The sequence below is a fragment of the Chiloscyllium punctatum genome, chromosome 1, assembly GCF_047496795.1.
Source record: "Chiloscyllium punctatum isolate Juve2018m chromosome 1, sChiPun1.3, whole genome shotgun sequence".
Lineage (NCBI taxonomy): Eukaryota > Metazoa > Chordata > Chondrichthyes > Orectolobiformes > Hemiscylliidae > Chiloscyllium > Chiloscyllium punctatum.
The window spans coordinates 98696189-98720706 of record NC_092739.1 but is presented as its reverse complement, the minus strand read 5'-3'; the positions used below and the strand labels follow the sequence as shown (position 1 = coordinate 98720706).

Here is a 24518-nt window from a genome sequence, read left to right as displayed (position 1 = left end):
CTGGTGGTCACTTCATTTGAGTCAACTGACCTCTTTGCCTGTATTAGGACCAGAACTTCTTTGGCCATCACGTCCCTGAAGTAGAACGTAAACTCAGGGCTTCTGGCTCAGAGGCAGCAACACTACCCACTGGACCACAAAATATCCTGAAATCAGATTCTTCACTAAATTCCAACTCAATCAATATTTTGTCTGCTTCCCAGTATCACTCATTAGGAACTTTCAGAATAAAGTCTTTATAATTAAGATTGTTAGAAAGTAATGAAGACATGCAAGGTTTAATTAGCCATCATTCCTACTGGTCCATCATTCACTTTATTATTTAAGCTTGTTCAATATCAAAGGGATTAATTTGTAGGAATTGACAAACAACAAAAAAAAAAGACATATCTTAAAGACAGAAGAGGTAATTAACTCAACCCTTGAATTGTTAATATTTCTCTGGTGAACTTTCAAGCATAAAGGAGGCATTTTAACTCAAACTGCAAAACTACTAGCCCTCTTATGTATTACAATGGTTTGACCCCCCTGCTTAAATTTTGGGCTTCTCTCTATCCTTTCACTTGTGGAAAAGAATTTCTTCTAAGTAGCCCACTTGATGGTTCCAGCACTGATCTTAAATTAGTATCTCTGTTGCACATGAATTTGTTTTTGGTTTTTTTAGCTTCAAAACTTGAAATACCTAACATAATAACATTAAAAGATCATATTCAATCAACTTAAATAAAAGGGACCAGTTTTATCTTTCAGGGTGCCCCATCATATTTAGATTAAGTGACTCATTATTACTTAACAATGAGTTGCTGCGAGTCATAAAGTTAGTTTCATGACGTGTGTGTGTGTGGGTGTGTGGTTTTTTTTGTATAGCAAATGACAGGAGGAGTGTCAGCAGTGTTGTTAACCAGACATTGACACTTTTTGCAGGAAAGATTCTGTTGAAGAAAATTTAAGTGTGTGTGAATACCATAAGGCATATTCGGACAGATGACATCCAAAAAACAAAAAAAAAGAGGGCGATGCCAAGGTACAGGAACTGGATGGAGAGTTTCGGCAGGTAGGAGCAGCAAGAGTTTAAAGTGGCAGACGAATAGAGTGTCTAGATGTAAGGCAGGGATGTAAAGTGGGATCAGATAAGGGTATGGAACTAACTGGAAGTGAGACATCTGAAGTTGCAGAGGATGGGGGCAATCATGGTGCAGGACATTGCACAATGGGGGATGTGGGCTGTGACACTGTAGGTTCATAACCTATTAATCTAAATAGCATGGTCTAGAAGGGTTTCAATTATGTGCACAAGACAGGAGTGGCACCAAAGAAGAGTGAAGCTGTATTGATAATTGAGATGTCTAATGGAAGAAGACTAACTTGGGAGTCCCATCATATAATTCTGAGATGGCAGCTGTTCAAAGTCAAAAATAGCAGCTCTGGCTTTGCACACATTGATCTGTAGAATCACACAAGTGTCGCAATGCACAAAGAGGCCATGCAGCCCAAACTGCTGATGCCACCTTTCTGTAATTAGATTAGATTAGATTAGATTAGATTAGATTTACAGTGTGGAAACAGGCCCTTTGGCCCAACAAGTCCACACCGACCCGCCGAAGCGCAGCCCACCCATTCCCCTACATTTACCCCTTACCTAACACTACGGGAAATTTAGCATGGCCAATTCACCTGACCCTGCACATCTTTTGGACTGTGGGAGGAAACCGGAGCACCCGGAGGAAACCCACGCAGACACGGGAGAACATGCAAACTCCACACAGTCAGTCGCCTGAGGCGGGAACTGTCAGGCAGCAGTGCTAACCACTATGCCACCGTGTACTGCGACGTAGTGCCATTCTTCTGCTTTTACCCCTTTCTCTTGCACATTATTTAAATTGAAACCATCATCAACTGTCCTTTGGAATGCCTCAATTGAACCTGCCTCCACCATACTTCCAGGCAATGCATTCTAGACCCAAATCACTCATTGTGTGAATAAGATTCCTCCCATATTTTCTCTCCTTGAATATTTTTTAAGACTGAGATAGATAGACTCTTGATTATCAAATGGGGTTAAAAATTATAGGGGAAATGCAGGAACACAGTTGAGCCATGATCTTATAGAATGACTGAGCAGGCTCAAAGGGCAGTGTGGCCTACTCTTGCTTGTCCTGTTGCATGTTTGTACCTTGCATTTGCTCCTTTTGGATAGGTTGTATCATCTAGACCTTGTGACCATTACCTTTGATTTGAAGATGGATGGAGAAGGTTGAGCTAGATATAATCAATGTGTAATTGGAAACAGACCTAGTGCTTTTTGTTGGTTCACAAGAGTTGACATCATATGCACAGGAGGATAAACAAGTGAGTTCCTGCTTATAGCAACTATGAACCAAAAGAAAATACAGCCAGAAGTGTACCATGAGGATTAAATTCACTGCAGGAGATCAGAATAGCTGAATAGAATCATAAGAGATAGATTTTCCTGCTCCTCTACAAATGTGTTAGAGACTGGGAAGGGAGTGCTAAAGGAAGAGATGAGGAAGATGACTGGAAAAATTGTGGGTGCTGCTTTAAGATTGGTTCCCAATATATTCCTGTCTTCAATGAGAAGATCTACTGCCTGTCCCGACTTACAAGCTATTTGACACTGATGTCATAATCCCAGCCAATAGTAACACTGGACAGGCTCTAGAGTGAAACCTGGATAGACAGACCACAAGTTTTAATTTTGCTATTTGTTTACCATGTCAATCACCGACCATATCACAAGAGGCTGCCAACGTACTTTCTAAAAACATAGAAACTTATTATAAGCAAAAGAAAAAATGTGAGCTTTGTTACACCATACAAAAAAATATTTTTGAAAGTGGTCAATTACAATGATCAAAAATAAAGTTTTTACCCTCAAAACCAATCTTGCAGACACTCAAACCTCATTAAAATTGAGATAAGGTAACTCTTTAAAGTTCCTTGTTCCCTTGGCATGGATGTGATTGGTTTCTTTAAGGAGTTTTATTTATTTAATGTCATTTTCTATAGTTAACGTCTCTTTGCATTATTCTTAGAGAACTCTTAAGTCAGCTCACTTACACCTTAGCATATTTTCAGGTTTTCTATGGCCTTGACACGACAAAAACCTTCTGTTTCTGGGGTTTCTCTCTTACTGACTTCTATGCCACTCAGGATTACTTTTCTTCTGTCCTGACTGTTTTGGAGACTGTTAAACCAATAGCAGATCTGCTGTTTTGACCTTTTTCTCTCCAAATGAAATAGTGGCACTTTTACATGTCTCTGACCTTCCATATCACTGGACATGTGCCCATCGTGCCCCTGCTGGCTTTTGCAAAAGCGATGCTGCCAGTTTCACTATGCTGCCCTTTTCGCCCCTAGCCATCTATTATTTTTCTATGAAGTACATACTAAGTCACTATGGAAAGCCAAATTTGAATTTGCTGTATATTTTCCACTATGAAGGATTTTCCTCATGACGCAATTGCTTCTTTTGTCAATGGTTAAATGGATGTCTTCTAGATCTTAACCCCTTTTGCCAGTGCAAATGGATTCTCCTTATGTTTCCTGTTTAGACCTATGAATTTTAATGAATCTACTGCCTTCACTTTTCTGGATTGGGAGTTCTCAGACTCAGATCCACTCATGAACTTTGCAAATTTACCAACCATCACGCTGTGATTTTCTGCACCTTTTCATCACATGCCTTATTGGTAGTAGTATACATTCCATTCAATAAAATGTAGGTACTGAAATTCTTCAGAAACCTAAAAGGTGAATGTGAAACCATTACATTTCCAGTGGCAATACTCTGTGGGTTGAACGATACGCTATTCTATCGCCATGGAAGCATTGAAATAATGTAATGTAACACAAATTATTGTAAATGGCTGACGTCCATGATATTGCTCATGGAGAGAAAAATGTATATTTAAACCAAACTCCACCACCTTTCCAACCCACATTATTAACTTTGCAGATTCTACTTTTTTCTGTGCCTTTTCTTCCCATGGAGATATATCTTTTTAAGAATGAGAGTAAAATGAAAATGGATTGGAGGTGGGATAAGGAAACATGTTAAAAATTCATTTCCTCTACTTCAACTGAAGAAACATCAGTAGTCTCCCCAGTGACCATAACGTGGTAAAAGTGAAACATCTGGGTTTGAGAAAATTCAGATACTTGTGCAGGTAGGGCTCTTACACGGAGACATTCTTATGGAGCTGAACAAAAAAAATCCAAATTTTGCTTTGTTGTAATTATTCTAACAATGAGTAAGGAAAATGGATGCAGGATAGGAAATATTAGATGCTTGATTGGACTGTGACTCATCTTGATTAACACTAACATTAAATTAACATGAGTCTTGACAAAAGCAGTAGTGTTTAAAGTTAGCTTATTTTAATTCATGTGCTGATATGATTAAATTTCTTAAAATATTTATTCATTAACTGCATTTTAGAATTTAAAAAAATATGGAAAGTATTCTGCCTGGAGGTCAGTGTTGAGTGGGGTCCCGCTCTGTTCTTGGGCCTCTGCTCTTTGTAGTTTTTATAAGTGACTTGAATGAGGAGGTTGAGGGGTGAGTTAGTAAATTTGTTGATGGCACAAAGGTTGGAGGTGCCTTTGATAGTATTGAGGGCTATTGCAGGCTGTAGCGCAACATAGACAAGATGTAGAGCTGGGCTGAAAAATGGTAGGTGGAGTTAAACCTGGATAAATGCGAACTGATACATTTTTGAAGGTTGAATTTAAATGCTGAATATAGGATTAAAGACAGGATTCTTGGCAGTGTGGAGAACAGAGGGATCTTGGTGTTCAAGTGCATAGATCCCTCAAAGTTGCCACCCAAATGGATAGGGTTGTTAAGAAAGCATATGGTGTTTTGGCTTTCATTAACAGGGAGATCGAGTTTAAGAGCCTCAAGGTTTTGCTGCAGCTCTACAAGTCCATGGTGAGACCACATTTGGAATATTGTGTCTAGTTCTGGTCGCCCTATTATGGGAAAGGCACGGAGGCTTTGGAAAGGGTGAAAAGAAGGTTCACCAGGATGCTGCCTGGACTGGAGGGATTGTTTTATGAAGAGAGGTTAACTAAGCTCGGACTTTTCTCTCTAGAGAGGAGGAGGAAGAGAGGTGACCTGATCGAGGTATACAAGGTAATGAGAGGAATAGATAGAGTCAATAGCCAGAGATGTTTCCCCATGGAAGGATTGACTAGCATGAGGGGTCATAGTTTTAAGATATTAAGAGGAAGGTATAGAGGAAATGTCAGAGATAGGTTCTTTACACAGAGTTGTGAATGCATGGAATGCATTGCCAGCGGTGGTGGTGGAAGCAGAGTCATTAGGGACATTTAAGCGACTGCTGGACATGCACATGGATAGCAGTGAGTTGAGGGGTGCGTTGGTTAGATTATTTTATTTTAGATTAGGAATAATCCTCAGCACAACATCGTGGGCCGAAAGGCCTATTCTGTGCTGTACCTATGAATACAATGCTTTTATGGTAAATATACCATCATTGTGATAACATTTTTCCTGTTGACTGAAGAGCACCTCACACTCCAATTAATATAAGGTCTTTCCTTCCGTTTTCAAATTTCTTCAAAATTTTCAAAGGCTATGTCACTCAATGACCATCTTACCATGATCACCAATGTACTCCCTTCAACTATTCTGAATCCACACCAAGAGGACTTTAAAAAATGCTGTTATATTTTCACCTAAGTGTGTTGTCAAATTCATTTTGCCTACTATAAACAGAGTACATCATGAACACCCTCAGAACACACTTACATCTGTTAAGTGGATGGAAATAAGACACTCAGCAGCCAGACAACATAGTTGTGAAACATAAGTCATCTCCCACAGATACTCATAAATGTGTCATCTATTCTATTTAGGATCAGGGTTTCCCCTAATTAAAAAGCAAAATGCTTATTTGCAGCAGTCACAGGTCAAAAGAAACATTCTAATGAATTGTAACAGAGTCTAATTACTCAAGATTTGGAATGAATTCACTGTAGGCTATTATAATAATTAAAATAGGGAAATAATATTATTTCATTTCAGTTGTATTTACACTACAATAAAAAACATTTGAGTGACCTAATTATTTTAACAAACTGTTCTTCCTCCTCCAAAACAAAGCTAACAACATTTTCAGCCAAATTGCAGGACATTTAAAAACTTGACCTGCCCAATAACAAGTAACTGTTATACTTGCTTAGAAATGCAATGGGGAATATTTTGTGGAAAATGATCACAGCTTTGATACCTTCCAGTTTGTACATTTAAATTAAACAGGACAAATATTCGTAAAATAGCAATCCCTCCAATTGGTAGTTGGAAATACAACTGGAGGTGTGTTAATCAAAACAATCCAATGGAAAGTAATTGAAAAATTAAATTATCAAATTAAGAATAAAAAACACTGCACACATTTAGGTATCTGAAACAGAAATAGAAAATGTGTATGAGGTGCAAAACCTGCTCATTCACCTCTGTTCAATGTCCCAAATCTACACGTACCTCCTTAAATCTAGGATATTATATTAATTGTGTCCTTATCTCTACATGCAAAGATCAAATGAGATTAGTTAATTGCTTTTTAATCTTCAAACATCTTTTATTTTATTTGCCAATGAATTTACCTCTCTGCAGCATGCCAAGTAACTCTTTCTGACCTCTCCAAGTCTGACTTATAAAGGAGCTTCAGGAACAATAGTTTACCTTCCTTCTGGGTATTTTTCTGCCCTTTTGTTTGAACATTAATATATGTAACTTTGATTTTAGTGGTTATTTACTTGTTTGTCAGGTATGTGGGAAGTGTCTGTTAGTGTTCAGAGAAGGGAGACACATTAACATTCCAGTTAGAGAATCAGCATCATAAGGTAGTTCTGACAAAAAAAAGTGTAATTTTGGGGCTGTGAGGGTATTTACGACTGAGTGGCTCACTTACTTGTTCCAGCGGGATTTTAACATTTCAGAAGAGTAATGTCCACCTAAATCAGATAGGAGTCACATACTTACATGCCAACCGTGATTCTATTAGGTGAACTGAGCACGTCTGACTTATTGAGCGTGGCTGTGATTTCAGGTTGAAGAGATCTCAAAAAGGTTAAAACTTTCCTCATGAGACCTAGAAATGTAGGAGTCTTGGTTTTTAATCCCAGGATCCTCCACAATTTTCCATTTGAGAGAGTGTGCTAAGATTCCCTCCTCATCACTTATCTTCCTGTCGGAGAGTCACACAAACCTAAGCATGTGGTCACCGGCCAGCTAGGTCTTGGCCCATTTTGGAAAGCCTGCCTCAGATTTCAATGAGACTCAGGCGTTAGGCCTAATGCTGATGACAATGATTTGGTGTGATGGTACCCCAGCCCTAAACTGACCCACCTGTTGCACTCAGTTAAAATGCTCCCTCCTAGTGATGCTCATTAGAAGTTTCCCATTGCAGGACTAACACAACCCACAAAGTTCAGTTTCATCTCAGATTTGCATCAAAAGGTTTGCACTCTTTCCTCCCCCTGCAATTTCCATTACCTCACTTTTTCCTGGTTACTCGGTTGGTTTATTTGCATGTTCTTTTAAGTCTTTGAATTGACTCTGCCATTATAACAAAATAAAATCCCTTCCTTTATTTTCAACAGGTTGAAAGCTATTTAAGCCATTCATCTCCTTCCAGAATGGAATACGTCCAGTGAATTTACAAGCCTTGTTTTACAGTGTCTTTTAGATTTTCATGGGCTTTTTGGTCCAGTGAAGTTCTGCATCTGTGGGGCTGCTAATTGTTTAATTAAATATTAAAAGTCAAAAGTCAATGTTACTGCAAATTCAAGGCTCCTTGGAGGAGGGTACGTGCCTCAACTGAGCATGGCATTTCCCAACTTGTTCATAACTACAGGTTAGTTCTATAATATCATAGTTGCGTTCCAGCTAAACCCTGCTTAATAGAAACAATGGGAATTATGGGAAAAAGGGCAAAAAAAAACACTCATGATCGCTCAAAAATCACCCAAAAGTATAGCTAAGTATAGCATAGCTTGAATGAAGGTTGAAATCATATTTATTAATAAAAGTAGATTTAACACAGTGCATTTAAAAAAATGTAAAAAGCTGTTCTATACAGTACCCCTCACAAACAGCTGCTCTGTCAGCACACATGCGGAATGGCACAGAGACTCTGGCGCTGATATCACACATGGGCAGACACCAGCGCATGCCTAGAATGGCAACACCAGCACATATGCTGAACACTGCAGAGGTTTCGGCATGCACATTGGCGCATGTGCAGAATGGCACGAAGACCGGTGTTGACGCCACACATGCTCAGATACTGTGCATGTGCAGATTGGCACAGAAGTTTCGGCGTATAGAATGAAGCACACAAACCTATCCCCGCAGGAATCGCGCTATTGCTGATGGAGGTAAGCATTCTCCAAAGTACTGCTCCCTAATTCTTTAATGACTTTATAACCCAATTGTGCTGCTGAAACGTGCGTTATCCCAGAACTACCTGTATATGTACACGTGCATATATTTCAATAAAAGCAAATTACTGGGGGATGCTGGAATCGGAAACCAAAAGAGAAAATGCTGGAAAATCTCAGCAGGTCTGGCAGCATCTGTAAGGAGAGAAACGAGCTTACTTTGAGTCTAACTGACCCTTTGTCAAAGCTGGAGAGAAAAGAGCTGACGTTTCGAGTCTAACTGACCCTTTGTCAAAGCTTTGATGAAAGGTCAGTTCGACTCTAAACGTCAGCTCTTTACTCTCCTTACAGATGCTGCCAGACCTGCTGAGATTTGGTTGTATATATTTCAACTTCTGTTCCACATCCAGCTCCATTGTTTCTAATTTTTTCTTAAAATTACTCATTGCCGCAGCTAAAGCCTTTCATTTCCTTTTGAGTATTTTGACTACTCACATTTTACCTGAACCTATCACCATTACTTATACTCACCAATTACCATTTCATCCCTGAATAAGTCCACAGCCTCCCTTGGTGCCTTTCTTGACAGTACTATCGAGGTACTGGTAATGCCATCATAGACTAGTCGGAGTGTAAAGTCTCATATCAATTAGAGCACTTTCATCAAAGCAGAAATTCCTCAACAACGATCAAGTGCCTGGCTAAATTATATTAGGTTCTGGAGTGTTTCTTAAACTTACAACCTTGCGATTTAGAAGGAAATCTACTGATCCAGGCTGAAATGTCTACTTGGGCAAGTATCCCAAGGCACCTCATAGAAAAGTGCGAAAAGCATACTGTGTTAACATGAATTTACACATGAAATGTTGAATTCAATGTCACATAAAATAGTGCATCCTACTGATGGGTACTGATGGGACCTTATTATCTGTTTTGCCATATTAAGACAGACACAGACAATTGCTTTCACATTGATAAGACTGTAATGATACTAGTTTTGAGACTAGATTACTGAAAGTGTTTAAAGAGGAAGTAGATGATTTGTAAAAAGAATCAGGGAGTTGAAGAGTAATTGAGATCTCAGGCAATCGGCCACCATCTCATTGAATGGCAGAGCAGACTTGGAGGGTAGGAATTGCCATATCCTGCTCATATTTCTTCTGTTATATTCTTTTGACTAAAAGGAATCACTTCCACTTCTATATTAATTTCCATTTGTCTGTTCATTCTGTTAATTTGTCTATATATTGTTATACAAGCGACCGTCACTTCCTCACTTCTGTCATGACTCCAAGTTTGGTACCAGAACATTTTAAATTTTGTGCTGTATTCAATATCCACATATACTACATCTAACCGATTGATGCAGTAGTCCTAGCACTCACCTATAGGAACATCATAGTCTGCCATCTTTTATTTATTCACTTATGGAAGGTGAGCATCGCTGGCTGGGCCATCATTTATTGTCCATCCCTAGTTGCCCTTGAGAATGTGGTGGTAAGTAGCCTTCTGCAGTGAATCACTGCAGTTCACATGCTGTAGGTAAACCCACAATATCATTAAGGAAGGAATTCCAAGACTTTGAGTTACACTGAAGAGTCCATGACGCATTTACAAGTCAGGATGGTGAGTGGGAGGCTTGGAAGGCAATGTGCAGGTGGTAGTGTTCCCATGTATTTGCTGCCCTTGTCCTTCTTGATGGAAATGTTTGTCAGGTTGAAAGTTGGCGTGTAAAGAGCTTTGGTGAATTCCTACAGTGCACCTTGTAGACACTGCTGCTACTGTGCAATCCTCCAGTGTAAAATAGAAGTCAACTATTTATCATGAATTACTAATTTCTTTCATTTAGCATTTTTTAATGCATACAGGCACATTCACATACAAATAAAACCGTTGACTGAGGACACCCATAGGCTTTCTTTCTGAAAGCAGAGTTATTAGAAATGCATGACTCTTAACAGAATTCAAGGCTGTACTTCATCATTAACAGGTAAACATTAGTCAACCAGGTATGAAACTAATGGTTTCAGTCCCTCAGAATTGGATCAGACATTGGAACACAGAGCTACAGAAACACAAAAACTACTCCAATTAAGCTAGCTATGATTTACTATTCCTACTCCATATAAGGTTTCTGAAATGAGGGTGGAATACATTTTGGCCATTCCTGTCTCGCACCTGACAACGTTAACATTCAAATCCTCAATTATTTGTCTAGGTTTTGTCTAAAGGCAATGGTTGCTATCAGTCACCCAGTAATCTCTGTAAACATATGCCATCTGGTGGTAGAAGCATGTATTGTGACTGTTCAATTTATAGCATTACTTCCACAGATCAGACTCTATTGCACCTTTTCTGAAGGGCTTTTGCCTGAAACGTCGATTTTCCTGCTTCCTAGATGCTGCCTGACCTGCTTTGCTTTTCCAGCACCACTCTAATCTAAACTCTGATTTCCAGCATCTGCAGTCCTCACTTTTGCCTTTATTGTACCGATTCCTGGTACAGATTATCACCACTTCCTATTGTTGAGTTCATTTTGGATCCAATTAGCTACAATTGATCAGTTGCCTTCTGAAAATTCAAGTCTTGTACCTACTACAGAGGAACCTCGATTGTCTGGCATTCGATTAACCAAATTTCGGATGATCCAAACAAGATCGCAAGATCCTGATGCATAGCTAACTATGTTATCATGCATTCAATTAACTGAAAGAAATAATCCCCACCTGTGTCCTTCAGATGATTGAGGTTCCTCTGTACACCGAAATGCAAACCATTTACCTAACTCCTCAAATCAGGCCTGCATGTGTACGAACCACACCTAGTTTAATACCAATTATTCCTTCTGGTCTTTGCAACTTTTTGATCAGGGTTGTCCTACGTTTTCACCTGGGAGGGTAGGGGGCACATTTCAAACTGTCCTTCACTCAGGGACAGTAAGAAACTTCCAGAAAGGTAAGATTTGCTAACAAATAACACTGCTCTGAGTTTTTGGTCCAAAAACAGAGCCAGAGGTTAAAAAGAAAAGACAAGCTCCCCAAGTCTGGACCAACCAGAGTGGAGATTGGGGTTGAGCGAAGGAGTTAAGAGTTTAACCAACACTGACCTGGAATCACCTCTGGCAGGTCACACTCCAAGCTTCCCTCAGTGGAAATCACATGAAATTGGGGTTTACAAAGTTAAAAATCACACGACACCAGGTTATAGTCCAACAGGTTTAATTGGAAGCACTAGCTTTCGGAGCGCCGCTCCTTCATCAGGGGGTTGTGGAGGACACAATTGTAAGGCACAGAATTTATACCAAAGGTTTACAGAGTGATGTAACTGAAATTATACATTGAAAAATATCTTCATTGTTGAGTCTTTCATCTATTAGAATACCATGATAGTTTCTTCTTTCTTGTGTAAGTCACAAACTTTTTAAAAAAAAGTTACATTCTCAGGTTAACTGTTTTTCAGCCAGGGTTTTGTGTGTGTGTCTCTCTCTCTCTCTCTCTCTCTGCCTGCCTTGCATTTTTTTGAGGAGGTAGGGTGGAGGTGGGAGAAGATGGGGCAGGGCAGTGGAGGAAGGTTGCTGTCATCCAATTCTCTCCCACTCGTTCACTGGGCCCTGCTAGACCCAGTTGTTCACACCCCTCCCCAACAGTAAGTCACTTTTCCTTCCACATCCTCACCCACTTACAGAATTAGCTGTTTTTCTCTCTCACTTTGCTGCCTGCCCAGTTAGTTAGTCATTTAGTCATTCCCCCTTCCATTCAGTGCAGTCACTCATTTGTCCAATCCCCTAGTCAGTGACACATCCACCTGGCCAACACAACCACCTCCCCTCCCTTCCCCACCATCATCCTCTCCCAGTCACTTCCACAGGCCCTGGGTGGTATCTCTGAAAAGCCATACCATGAAAGTACTAACATGCGCTTTTTCCTACCCAGTCAAGCTTTCCCAGGCTGGCTGTTGCTGAAACCACTGCTCTCTGTGACCTACCTGTAACATGCTCTCCCTCTCCTCATGTAGCTTTGGTATCTCCCAATGCCCCTTCCCTACGCCTGCTCACTCCCACCACCTCACAGATACCTGTCCACTGTCACCACACCCCACAGGTGACAGTTTGCCTCCCTCTCAGCCTGTACCTTAGCAGCCTGTCGTTTTCCTCCTCCAGTCGCTATTGTCCAGAAGGTCCTGTCAGTTCCAGGCACCGGGCAGTTATGTTGTTAAGGTCATGATCCAATCACAGACTGTCCCTCTCCAGTTACAGCCTTGACAGTAAATATGGGAGACAGCCGATCTCCCTATTAGATCCTCCAATTACACCTCCCTGGATTTAGTACAAAGGCTTGACAAACCACATTAAATCCTTCAGTAGGCCCCCTTTTGGACAAGTCTGTTTCAAATAAATAGTCTTATCCGATCTGAGATAGCCAGAAAATTCTAAGTTGTCTCAACTTCCCAGATATGTACCTCACATCAGGTCCTGCACTTATGAAACACCTAAAATATTATCAAGAATCTTTTCATTCAATTCTAGAACAATGATCTACTTTAAATCCATTAGCATTTCTAAAACAAACTGGAAAGTCAAATAAGATGACTTACCATTGTGGACAAACAAAAGTTGCTGTTTATTTATATGGTCTTGGGTGAAGTTGAGAATGCGTTTGTTAGGAGAAATCTTTAGAGCAAGGTGTCCATTGCTCGGAGGAGTGACAGAATACACTAATTCTTCTGGGGAAGTGTCTTTATCTTCTGCATTCAGATCACTTTTTGATATCTCTGTAACTGAGCCTACCCATACCTAAATAAAACAAAGAACAATTGTCATTTACATGCAAGTTTAACTATTTAGCACTGAGAAATAAAAACTGCTTCCTAATATCATGAAAAGTCTGAAAGTTAGTATTATTGCTTAGCACATACACTACACTTCATGTTCAAAATGATACGATGTTTTTGACTTCCAGTTAGTCCTGAGAGTATAAATCATGACTGTTTATATTATGACTGAATCAGTGCGATCACTTGTCAGTTGCATTTCCTATTTGAGAAGTTGTTTTAGTTGCATGATCATGATGAACTGAAATTTTAGAGATGACAAAAATTGTAAGACAAGAGTTCTCTCTGTCCTTTTGGATTCCAGTTGTTCAAAGTAATGAATCCTCTATCCAAATTAAATAACAGGAATGTAGAACCCAAGTCACACCATGCCTATAAGTGGCAATGGAACCAAGCAATGGTTTCCAACTAACACACATTACAGTGGATTCTTCTCCCAAGTGAATTTTCTGAATTAGATCGGAGCCTGAATTTTGACAGTTGAGAAAATTCCTTATTCTACAAGCTGGATTCAGGCAGATAGTTTGAAATGGAAAAAATATCCTGGATGGTTTAATTTCTCCAATCGCAGGGCAAGAGGGGCAGGTATTGATGTGCGTCAGATCCACTGTCAAACCAACACACTATATCTAGATCACTTCAAGAACTAAACCCTGATAGAAAAGGAGCAAGAACGCTTCATAGTCCACCTTAGGACTCTACAACCACATGGCATCAACATCGACTTCAGTAGTTTCCAAATCTCCCCTCCCCCCATCTCATCCCAGATCCAACCCTCCAACTTGGCACCGCCCTCTTGACCTGTCCATCTTCCTGCCCACCTATCTGCTCCACTCTCCCCACTGACCTCTCTCAATTACCCCCCACCTACATCCACCTATTGCCTTCCCACCTACCTACCCAGAGCCTAACCCCCCCACTTATTTCTCATCCCACTTACCCCTCCAAATTCTTGAAGGGCTGATGCCTGAAACGTTGACTCTCCTGTTCCACGGATGCTGCCTGATCTATCGTGCTTTTCCAGTGCCACACTTTTAGACTCCTCCTTTCATAGTCACTCCTCACACCAAAATTGTAACCACCAGGAGATATGAATCAAAACTGACAGGCACCCCACTGTGATAATGCTAGATTGTGAAATCAATCATGCAACACAAATCCTATAATCAGAGAGTGAAATAGAGAATATTTTTTTTAAAAAACCATGGAAGTTTTCAATTTAAGAGGGAGCAAATTTAAGTTCTTTGACAGAATAACAGTTCCAATTAATTTATTTATTTTTCCTTACCATTCATGTTTACTTTTAACATTCCCAAAGGGCGCTTGATTTCTTCCAAAGGGTAACTTTCTCCAAAGAGGATAAAGGGCCTAGCCAAAGGATATCTTACTTCTCTAAAAATGCTTTGGTAAATTTAGATCTGATCTTGAAAGGGTCAAGCCCATAAGTCATATTTTACACTTTCTACTCCCAAAAACTGGATCTGCTTACAAGAATCACATTTGCAATAGTCAACCCTCCAGTGTTTCTACTTTCACCTGACAAAAAAAGTGGGTGCCAGGTTCGGTGCTCTGGTGTCAACTTGGCTAAATTGCACACCCACTCTATAATAATGAAAATTAAAAACAAAGTCTGTATATAGGAATTTCAAGCTTGCATCCTATAATTACCAAGAGAGTTTGCTATTAGTTTGTTATATGATTCTAAAAATTGTTCGGAACAAAATTCAAGATGGTGTTAGTATCAAAATCCAGGTTACCTAGTGTAGCATTAACAAGTTTATTCAAGTCTTAGAAGTTCCGGGTTTAGCTTAGTGAAAGCATTCTTGGTTCAGTTACAAATCTGTGGGTTCAAGCCACAGTTCAATACTATAACATTGAACCGAATCCCACATTTTGTGCAGGAGAAATAAATTGTCAGAGAAAGTACCTTAAAGGCACAGCATTAAAGTCCAGTTACTTGTTCAGATAAACATTCCAGATTCAATGGCACCATCCAAAGCAAATTGAGAAAATTCTCAAGCTTCCCAGCCAAACATCACCAAAATTAGCCTAATGGATCAATATCTCAATGCTGTTCATTAGATCAGCTTAGAGGAAAAATTATCAACATGAAATGCTAACTTTGTTTCTGTGTATTGATTTCCAGCACTTTGTGTTCCATTTTTCAGATTTCCAGTATACGCTGTATTTTGTGGGGCCTTACTTTGCACAAATGGGCTGCTTGTATGAGCCTAAAGTCACCACAAATCAAAAAGTTATTCATTGGCAATGAAACATTTCGGCATGAAATAAGAAGGTACAACACAAATTTTTTTTTTTAAAATGACCTGTGCTGCAGCGATGCACACATAGTTTGTTCCTTTCTTACAATGCACAATGTACTTGTGCTTTTACTTTATATGTTTTTATCCATTTGATTATTTTGGTAGAAATTTTGTTCTGCTTCAAATGCTTCTATGACTCCATTTCTCACAGTTTCTAATAAATAGATGTGGATTACTGTGATTGAATAAACAACTCTCAAGCCGTAGTTATTCCAGTTTCTTCTTCGTTGCAGAATTCATATTCAGTAATGCATTAAGCTAGCCCAAATAGGAAGTACACACTTGCTGAACAAAACTATGGTTCTTATAATACATGGGGCCTCATAAGATCTCACAAAACAGATTATTGTGAGGTACAGGAGCAAAACACTACAGATGCTGGAAATCTGCAAAAGAAACAAAAACCACTGGAAATTCTCAGCAGGTCTGGCTGCATCTGTGGACAGAAAGAGAATTAAATGTTTCAGATCATGACCCTTTCACCAAACTTTTCCAACAAGGCGTCATGAGATTGAAGAGAACATATTTCACCACAGCTGATCACCTTTTTTTGGGGGAGCCTTACACAAAAAAAAACAAAAATGAAAATGTGCAAAGTTCAAAATCTGAAAAATGCCAAAGTCTACTAATTCTGTTACCCATATCGCCTCTTAGATTTGGCTTATGACCTACAATTTTTTTTTTCAGTAGGCATCAGCCTTGCCTTGTGTTACTCTGTTCTGAGCTCCAATATATACTTTTCCTTGCAGTTCACTACTGCACTAATTCTGTGGTCAATGAGGTTATTTCTATGTTCTTCCCAGCTCATGAACTTGCACAACAGCTGAGTCCTCTGTGCTCTCACTATTATATGTTAAATATTGGGAATATCACAATCTCTAATCCTGCAAAGCAACATCTCAAGAGATCAGCTAGTAAATCTACTTTTCTATTTGTATTAATTTACTGTGTTTGGGTGTACATTCATCTTACAATATCAAAAAATGATTAACTTACTTTGAATATTTTGTTTGTGATGACAACAGGGGGTTCATCATTCACTGATGTAATATTAACAAAAATTGTTCGAGTCAAACTCTCTTTTCTCAGTTGGGTATCATTAATCATTATTGAGAAGTTGTCTTGGAGACTCTCGCTGTCATCATGTACATAGTAAATAAATTCATATTCAACCTAAAAGGTGAAATGGTATGTTTTTAAAAACAAATTATCAATGTTCACAGATTCTTTAAAATTTTACTCGGTCCAGTGCATCTGAACAATAAATAAAATCTACACCTATCAAGTCAGAGATCAATTGTCAGTGAGAACTATATAAAGACAGTCTTATTTTATGCATCACTAGTTTACAAAGATTGTGGGAAAAATAAAGTTCAATCAACAGGAACCCCTCCACTGGCTTTTCAGAATAAGAATAATTTAAATATTTTCAGGTTACCTGTTGTCTCGTAAATGATAATAGTGAGACACCAGGAAAACGGGAGTTTTCAATACGTCCATGTTTTGGTTTTTCTGTTACTGAATATTCAAAATTAAGCTCTTTGAAGTGTGGACTTGCAACTTTTATAAAGTCCTCTGTTAGTGCCTTTGATGCACCTTCCTTGATTGTAAAGTTATGCACTTCCACTGGGATCAATTTTGGAATGATGTCAATTCGGACTAAAATTCCAGGCAGCTCTACTATCCCATTAGTAACATCCACAGTAAAGTTATCTTTTATCTGATTTGCACTCATTTGCACATATTGAATGCTGCCATCATTTAGATCTTGTTGTGTGAAGTACAGAACAGGTTTATCTTCTGTTCCAACATAATATCCCTCTGCTTCAACAAAGCGACGAATATAGCCATAAGCTGGTGCAATTTTGACTTTGTAAATTATTTCAAATGGCACGTTGTCTTCATGCATCGCCTGAAAGAAAGAAGGGATTGTACTGAATAAAACACTCATAACTGCATTTGCAAAAAGTTACTCACTACCACCCACTGCAGATTCAATTTTACACCCTGGAAAATTATTGACATTATTTCTGAACACCCCTGCACAATTTTCAGCTCCATTACAGAAAGTTACAAACAAGTTCACTTGCCATTATTTTCATTGCAGAAATCTTAGCTGGAGTAAGACTATTTTCTTTAGTTGAGGAATAAATTTTGAGTGTGTGTTGATTTTAAATTGGTTTCAGGATACAATGAAAACAGTGTAACATTTCAGGCATTGTTGGAGTGCAAATTTCTTTATTACAGAGTTGCTAAGGAAGAGACAATTCTTTATTTCATACAGGAAATAAAGACCTTTTTGGAAGAGCAAAGCAATGGCATTAGTTTTGGGTAACTAACAAATTTCTGGCACAAATATAATGAAACGACTGGTGATTCCTGTTCTGTAAACTTGTGTACTCCATTCTAAATCTACTAATGAGATGGGAAGCAAAGAAACCTGAAAGTCAGCGGACATTTGCTTAGAATTTAGCTTGTAAATTGACCTCTGCAAGTTTAGCAGTGAAATTAAATGTCACAAAACTGCAGCTGAGAGAGGATCTGAATGATACTGTGCGAACAAAAGTCAGAAACAAAATGTGCAAGTTTGTTCTTCCATGTGTTGCCTGTCTTTTGCAGAACTGTTTGCCATCGTTTCTAGTCCTGTGAAAACCTTCTTGTTTATAATGCAAGGTAGGATCTAAAGCATTGTCAAATCAAGCTACACTGAATTTGTGACTTTATTTTCTTGCCAGGAGACCCCCATCACTAATCTAGAAGAGTAAGAAGTGACTTAATTTGAACATAAAAGATCCTGAGGTGTCTTGACAAGATGGATGTAAAGAGGGGAATCTAGAGCTAGCAGGTTAATTTAGAATTAAGGGGTCACCTTAGGACAGAGATAAGCAGTAGCGTTTTCTCACGTAGGGTAGTGAGTCTTTGGAACTCCCTTCCTCAGAAGGCACTGGAGCTGGGTACTTCAACATTTTTAAAGATAAAGATAGAGGAAGAATGGATTCTTGCAAAGCAAAGGAGTGAAAGATTATTCGGGATAGGCAGGAAAGGGGAATAATCAGATCAGCCATGATCTTACTGAGAGGGGAGCAGGCTTCAGAGACTGAGTGGCCTACTCCTGATCCTAATTTGCACATTTGCATGTTACTTGGTTCAGAATTTCAGTGCAATCATTATGAAAGCAAATGCCAGCTGCTAAAGGCAAATTACCTCAGGAAAGGATAGTAACTAGCACCATTGGAGGTTGTACTTGTATTGAGGATAGCTTTGGAAAATTCACATCTTCAAACGGTGACACATACCTTGCTGCAGTGTTGCCAAATAAGCAACGCTTCCCATCAGCAGCACTGCTTCGAGATACTGAGCTGTTAGAGAGCCTGAATGGTTAGCTTTAATTTTGAGCTTTCTTACAGGCAAGCTAGACATGGTACAAGTAACAGCCAGAAAACTAGAGCAGAGAGAATCACCAGTAAAACATTCACATCCAAGGAAAATAAATTTACTACCCTTGCCTGATCTGATCTACATGCGACTCCAGAGCCACAGCAATGTGCTTGCCTCATATAAAGCCTCTGAAATGGCCTAGCAAGCTATTTAATTGCATCAAATCTGCTACAAAGTCAAAACAACATGAGACCAGATGGACCATTTGAGCTAGGCACTGGAAATGACAATAGCAGCATTGTCAACTCACTAAAATGCCCCTTCCTTTTAGATGAGGACTCGTCCTAAAACTGGGAGAGTTGGCCTACAGAATAGTCAAGCAATCACCATTTATGACCCAGATGAGGAGAAAGTTCTTCACTAAAGGGTGGAGGATTTTTGGTATTCTCTACCCCAAGAGGACTGTGGAAGCTTGATCACTGAGTATGTTCAAGATAGAGATTAATAACTTTCTAGACATTAATGACATCAAGGGATATGGGAATAGAGAGGAAAAGGACATTGAGCTAGGTGACTAGCCATGATCTAGAATGACAATTTGAGCAGCTGATTGCCTTACACCATTGGGACTGCAGTGGTTTCAGAGGGCAGCTCACTGCTACTTTCTCACGGGTAGTTCAGGCTGGGCAACTAATGATGTCCCAATGAATGATGGTCACCATGAATGAATTTAAAATACCCTCTTCACTCAGTATTTAAAATGTGGAAATAGGGGCATTTAAGGGCATGTTAGATAAATGCATGAGAGAATGAACAGGGTTGAAAGTGTGAGAAACAATAAAGCAGGATGGCACTTGTTTAACCCAAATCTCCTGGTCCTGTGCTCTAAATTCTTTGCACAACAACCTTTTCCTGTTTACAGAACAATACCCTTTAGTAACACCAGAAAATTCAGAGCAGCATTGCTACAAGCATCTCTCAGCCACAGGTTTAGTGAAAACCAAGAACAGGAATAATGACTCACTGTGCAAGGAGGAACTCACACAGATCCCTATAAAAGCCACATTAGTACAAACACAATAAAATCATGCACTCTACAAGAATGGAGTAAATTGGAAGGAGGAAGGCAAATAAAGAAAGATCTGTTTTAGAACTGCATGCAGCTGATGGCAGCAGTGTTTTAAAAACAAATCCTCACTGGCTACAGAGTCAATATGCAATATTGAATAACTAACTCCAGATCAACACCCAATGGAATGAAACAATAGTGAATTCATCAAAAAAGCAGCTGAAAAAAAATGATTTGGAGATGCCGGTGTTGGACTAGGGTTAACAAAGTTAAAAATCACACAACATCAGGTTATCATCGAACAGGTTTAATTGGAAGCACTAGCTTTCAAAGCGCCGCTCCTTCATCAGGTGGTTGTGGAGTTTAGGAACCTTGTGGAGTTAGGTCTAGATGGTCCACTTGGATCTTTAAAGGCTTTTTGTCCACCCAACTACCATTTTCCAGCTTTCTAGCCACCATCAGTAGCTCTGGTCTATGTTCTCCGTGGCTGTAACTCCTCAGTGCATCCATTTACCAGTTTGGAACTCAGTCTCAGTTCTGGGTTATTGCCTTGCGCTCTCTCATTTTCAATGAGGGTCCTCTGACTGGGAGACATTTTGACTGTTTATCTGGCTAGGTATCCAGCAGCTGCATACTGGTTACAGTGCCCCTTCCTGGTTCCCAGGCCAACATCCAGCTGCCCTACTCACGGGTGCTGGAGCTTGCTAAATTGGTCCTTTCATCATGGACTTTGGTCCAGCCCTCCACTTGCCAAAGATACTGCTCCCTACAGGGAGATGCTCGAATAAGCCAACCACTCCCCTGCTCTATGCTCTCCTCCCACTGTGACTACCCTGCTATCAGAGGCAGCACTTCGCAACATGTTTCCCTGCTTTAGAATGGTTGTGTTGAACGTATCATACGGTGACCGCTTACTGAGCGGGGTTGGTTGAGCAGTGACTGTCTGCATATTGGAGTCCACGGTGGTGATAGGATCCCCTCCTCCAAGGCCTCAGGAGGTGGTCTCGCAGGGACCAGAAAACGGGCTGCACAAAGCATGGGCTGGTCAATCAGATCCCTTTTTCTATCTTTCACCAGTGATTGGTATTAGTTGGAATAGTTCAAACATCAATCACAAAACCTGGGCCATTCTTATAAACATTACTAAGATAATACTTTACATGGGCCGAGTCAGGCAAAGAACGCATATTTGAAGTTAGTTGCGGTAAATGGAGAACCCAAAATCAAGAAATTCTTCACCACTCAAAGGGCAACCCATCTATGGACTAGATTTCCTGTACAATGTTATACATGGGCTCTTGTGGCACATATGTAGCATCCCTGCATCTGAACCAGGAGGATTAGGCTCAAGTCCCACTTAGTTCAAAGGTGTATAATACCACTGAACGTTTTGGTTAGAAATTATTTAGGTAAAAAATGCTGGAGTCATAGAATCCCTACAGTGTGGAAACAGGCCCTTTGGCCCAACAAGTCCACACTGACCCCCTGAAGAGTAATCCACCCAGACCCATTCCCCTACACTATTACTCTACATTTACCCCTGACTAATGCATCTAACCTACACATCCCTGAACACACTATGGGCAATTTAGCATGGCAAATTCACCTAACTGTCACATCTTTGGATTGTGAGAGGAAACTGGAGCACCCAGGGGAAACCCATGCAGACATGGGAGAACGTACAAACTCATGACAGTCAGTCATCCCAGGCTGGAATTGAACCCAGGTCCCTGGCGATATGAGGCAGCAGTGTTAACCACTGAGGCACCGTGCTGCCCCCATCAAGTGAAGAGAAACATGATGCTGTACTGTGAAATCACTAAGGATCTCTTTGGCTGGATGACTTTAAGTTAATTGAATCACATTTGGCATACCCATTAGAGTCATATAGATGTACAGAATGGAATCAGAGCCTTCTGTTCAACCTGTCCATGCCGACCAGATATCCCAACCCAATCTAGTCCCAACTGCCAGCACCCGGCTCATATTCCGCCAAACCCTTCCTATTCATATACCCATCCAAATGCCTCTTGAATGCTGCAATTGTGCCAGTCTCCACCACATCCTCTGGCAGCTCATTCCATACACTTACCACCCTCTGTGTGAAAACGTTGCCCCTTAGGTCTCTTTTATATCTTTAACCTCTCACCTTAAACCTATACCCTCTAGTTCTGGATTCCCCAATCCCAGGGAAGAGAAAGACTTTGCCTATTTACCCTATCCCTACGCCTCAATTTTATAAACCTCTATAAGGTCACCCCTCAGCCTCCATCATTCCAGGGAAAACAGCCCCAGTCTGTTTAGCCTCTCCCTGTAGCTCAAATCCTACAACCCTGGCAACATCCTTGTAAATCTTTTCTGAATCCTTTCAAGTTTCACAACATCTTTCCGATAGGACGGAGACCAGAATTGTACGCAATATTCCAACAGTGGCCTAACCAATGACCTGTACAGCAGCAACATGACCTCCCAACTCCTGTACTCAATACTCTGACCAATAAAGGAAAGCATACCAAACGCCTTCTTCACAATCCTATCTACCTGCGACTCCACTTTCAAGGACCTGCACTCCAAGGTCTCTTTGTTCAGCAACACTCCCTGGGACCTTGCCATTAAGTGTGTAAGTCCTGCTAAGATTTGCTTTCGCAAAATGCAGCACCTCGCATTTATCTGAATTAAACTCCATCTGCAATTTCTCAGCTCATTGACCCATCTTGTCCAGATCCTGTTGTAATCTGAGGTAACCCTCTTCACTGTCCACTATAACTCCAATTTTGGTGTCATCTGCAAACTTACTAACTGTACCTCTTATGCTCGCATCCAAATCATTTACATAAATGATAAAAAGTAGAGGACCCAGCACCGATCCTTGTGGCACTCCACTGGTCACAGGCCTCCAGTCTGAAAAACAACCCTCCACCACCACCCTCTGTCTTCTACCTTTGAGCCAGTTCTGTATCCAAATGGCTCGTTCTCCCTGTAGTCCATGAGTTCTAACCTTGCTAATCAGTCTAGGAGAAAGTGAGGACTGCAGATGCTGGAGATCAGAGCTTAAAAATGTGTTGCTGGAAAAGCACAGCAGGTCAGGCAGCATCAAAGAAACAGGAGAATCGACATTTCAGGCATAAGCCTGAAGAAGGGCTTATGCCCGAAACGTCGATTCTCCTGTTCCTTTGATGCTGCCTGACCTGCTGCGCTTTTCCAGCAACACATTTTTAAGCAGTTGCTAATCAGTCTCCCATGTACTGTGCTGTACTGTTCTATGTTGTATTGTTTTGCTGCTATGTTCACAATATATTTCAAAACGTTACTTGTCCGTGTACGGCCCACAGTATAGAATGCAACTTTAGTGCAGTAAAACACACAACAGCAACTACAGCCAGCAATTAAGGAAAATGCATACAATGAAGGATTAGATGACGTGGTCGACAAAAACATTACACCTTGTTTGGATAGTTGGTTTGGGATGCAGAGTGGCACCAAAAGCATAGCTTCAATTTCCATTCTGCCTGAGGTTACCATGAAGGACTCTCCTTCTCAACGTCTCCCCTTGCCTGAGGCAGAGTTACTGTCAGATTAATCACTACCAGTTGTCACTCTCTCTTTAAGAAGACAGCAGCCTGAAGGTCCACTGAGACTTTGGTGATTTTACTTACTTGTCTCGTGGATAAAAAAAAGAGGAAAACAGATCAAAGTTTTGGTTAAAACTCTTGAATTTTGAATTAAAAATACAGTTTGAAGATCAGATTAACTCTCAGCCGTTGATCAATTTGAATTTTCACAATTTTGGCAGCAATTGTTTTGTCAAAGCTAAACTACTACACGGAGTGATGAGTGGGTTCCTTGGATAGTTGACAATTCAATTGTAGAAGGTGCATGGATTCAGTTACATCTTTATATAGCTGGAACAGATATGTAGTGAATTAGTTGGTGTAAAGTGTGCCAATGGGAAAGGGAGTTAAGAAATAATCATTAACATTTTAACCAACCTACTAATTATAAAGGTGTTTTAGCTTTCGAGTATACATTTGCCTTTCTGATTCACTGCACTACTGCTTCATTGCTTGCAACATGCTTGAAAACTGATGAAAGAACAATGGATGGTACAGATAAAGTGTCAAGAAAGGATTAGGTATTTGCTTGCTTATAGAATGTTAATCTGATACATAAACACATTGCCCTCCGATAACATGCAAATATACATTTTTTAAAATTAAAAACATGTCTAATGCATTAACCTGCTGTCAGGTTAATGCTATATCACTTACGATGTAATTTAGTTGTACTTTATCAACCAATGTGGAAATAAAAGTTAAGTCAATATCATCACAAACAGCACTTCGAATTTAACAAGTCATCCAGCATAAGGGAATAATTACGGGCTTAGTAAGGAGCCAAGCTTTCTATTTCATCACATCACTACACATCATACTTCAGCATCTTGGCATACTGAAAACGTAAGGGGACTTTGGTAAATGACATCCCAC

General features: G+C 40.0%; 1 protein-coding gene across 1 annotated transcript in view; it reads right to left on the bottom strand.

Moving 5' to 3' along the window:
* The window catches only part of cspg4ba (chondroitin sulfate proteoglycan 4ba), a 105827-nt gene that overhangs the window by 44516 nt on the left and 36793 nt on the right, over positions 1–24518 (bottom strand). Inside the window, exons 4-6 of the mRNA XM_072571618.1 lie at positions 17023–17496; positions 16581–16757; positions 13024–13222 (exon numbers count right to left, since the gene is read on the bottom strand). Of these exons, the coding sequence (XP_072427719.1) occupies positions 13024–13222; positions 16581–16757; positions 17023–17496 (850 nt within the window). The remainder of the gene's footprint in view (positions 1–13023; positions 13223–16580; positions 16758–17022; positions 17497–24518) is intronic.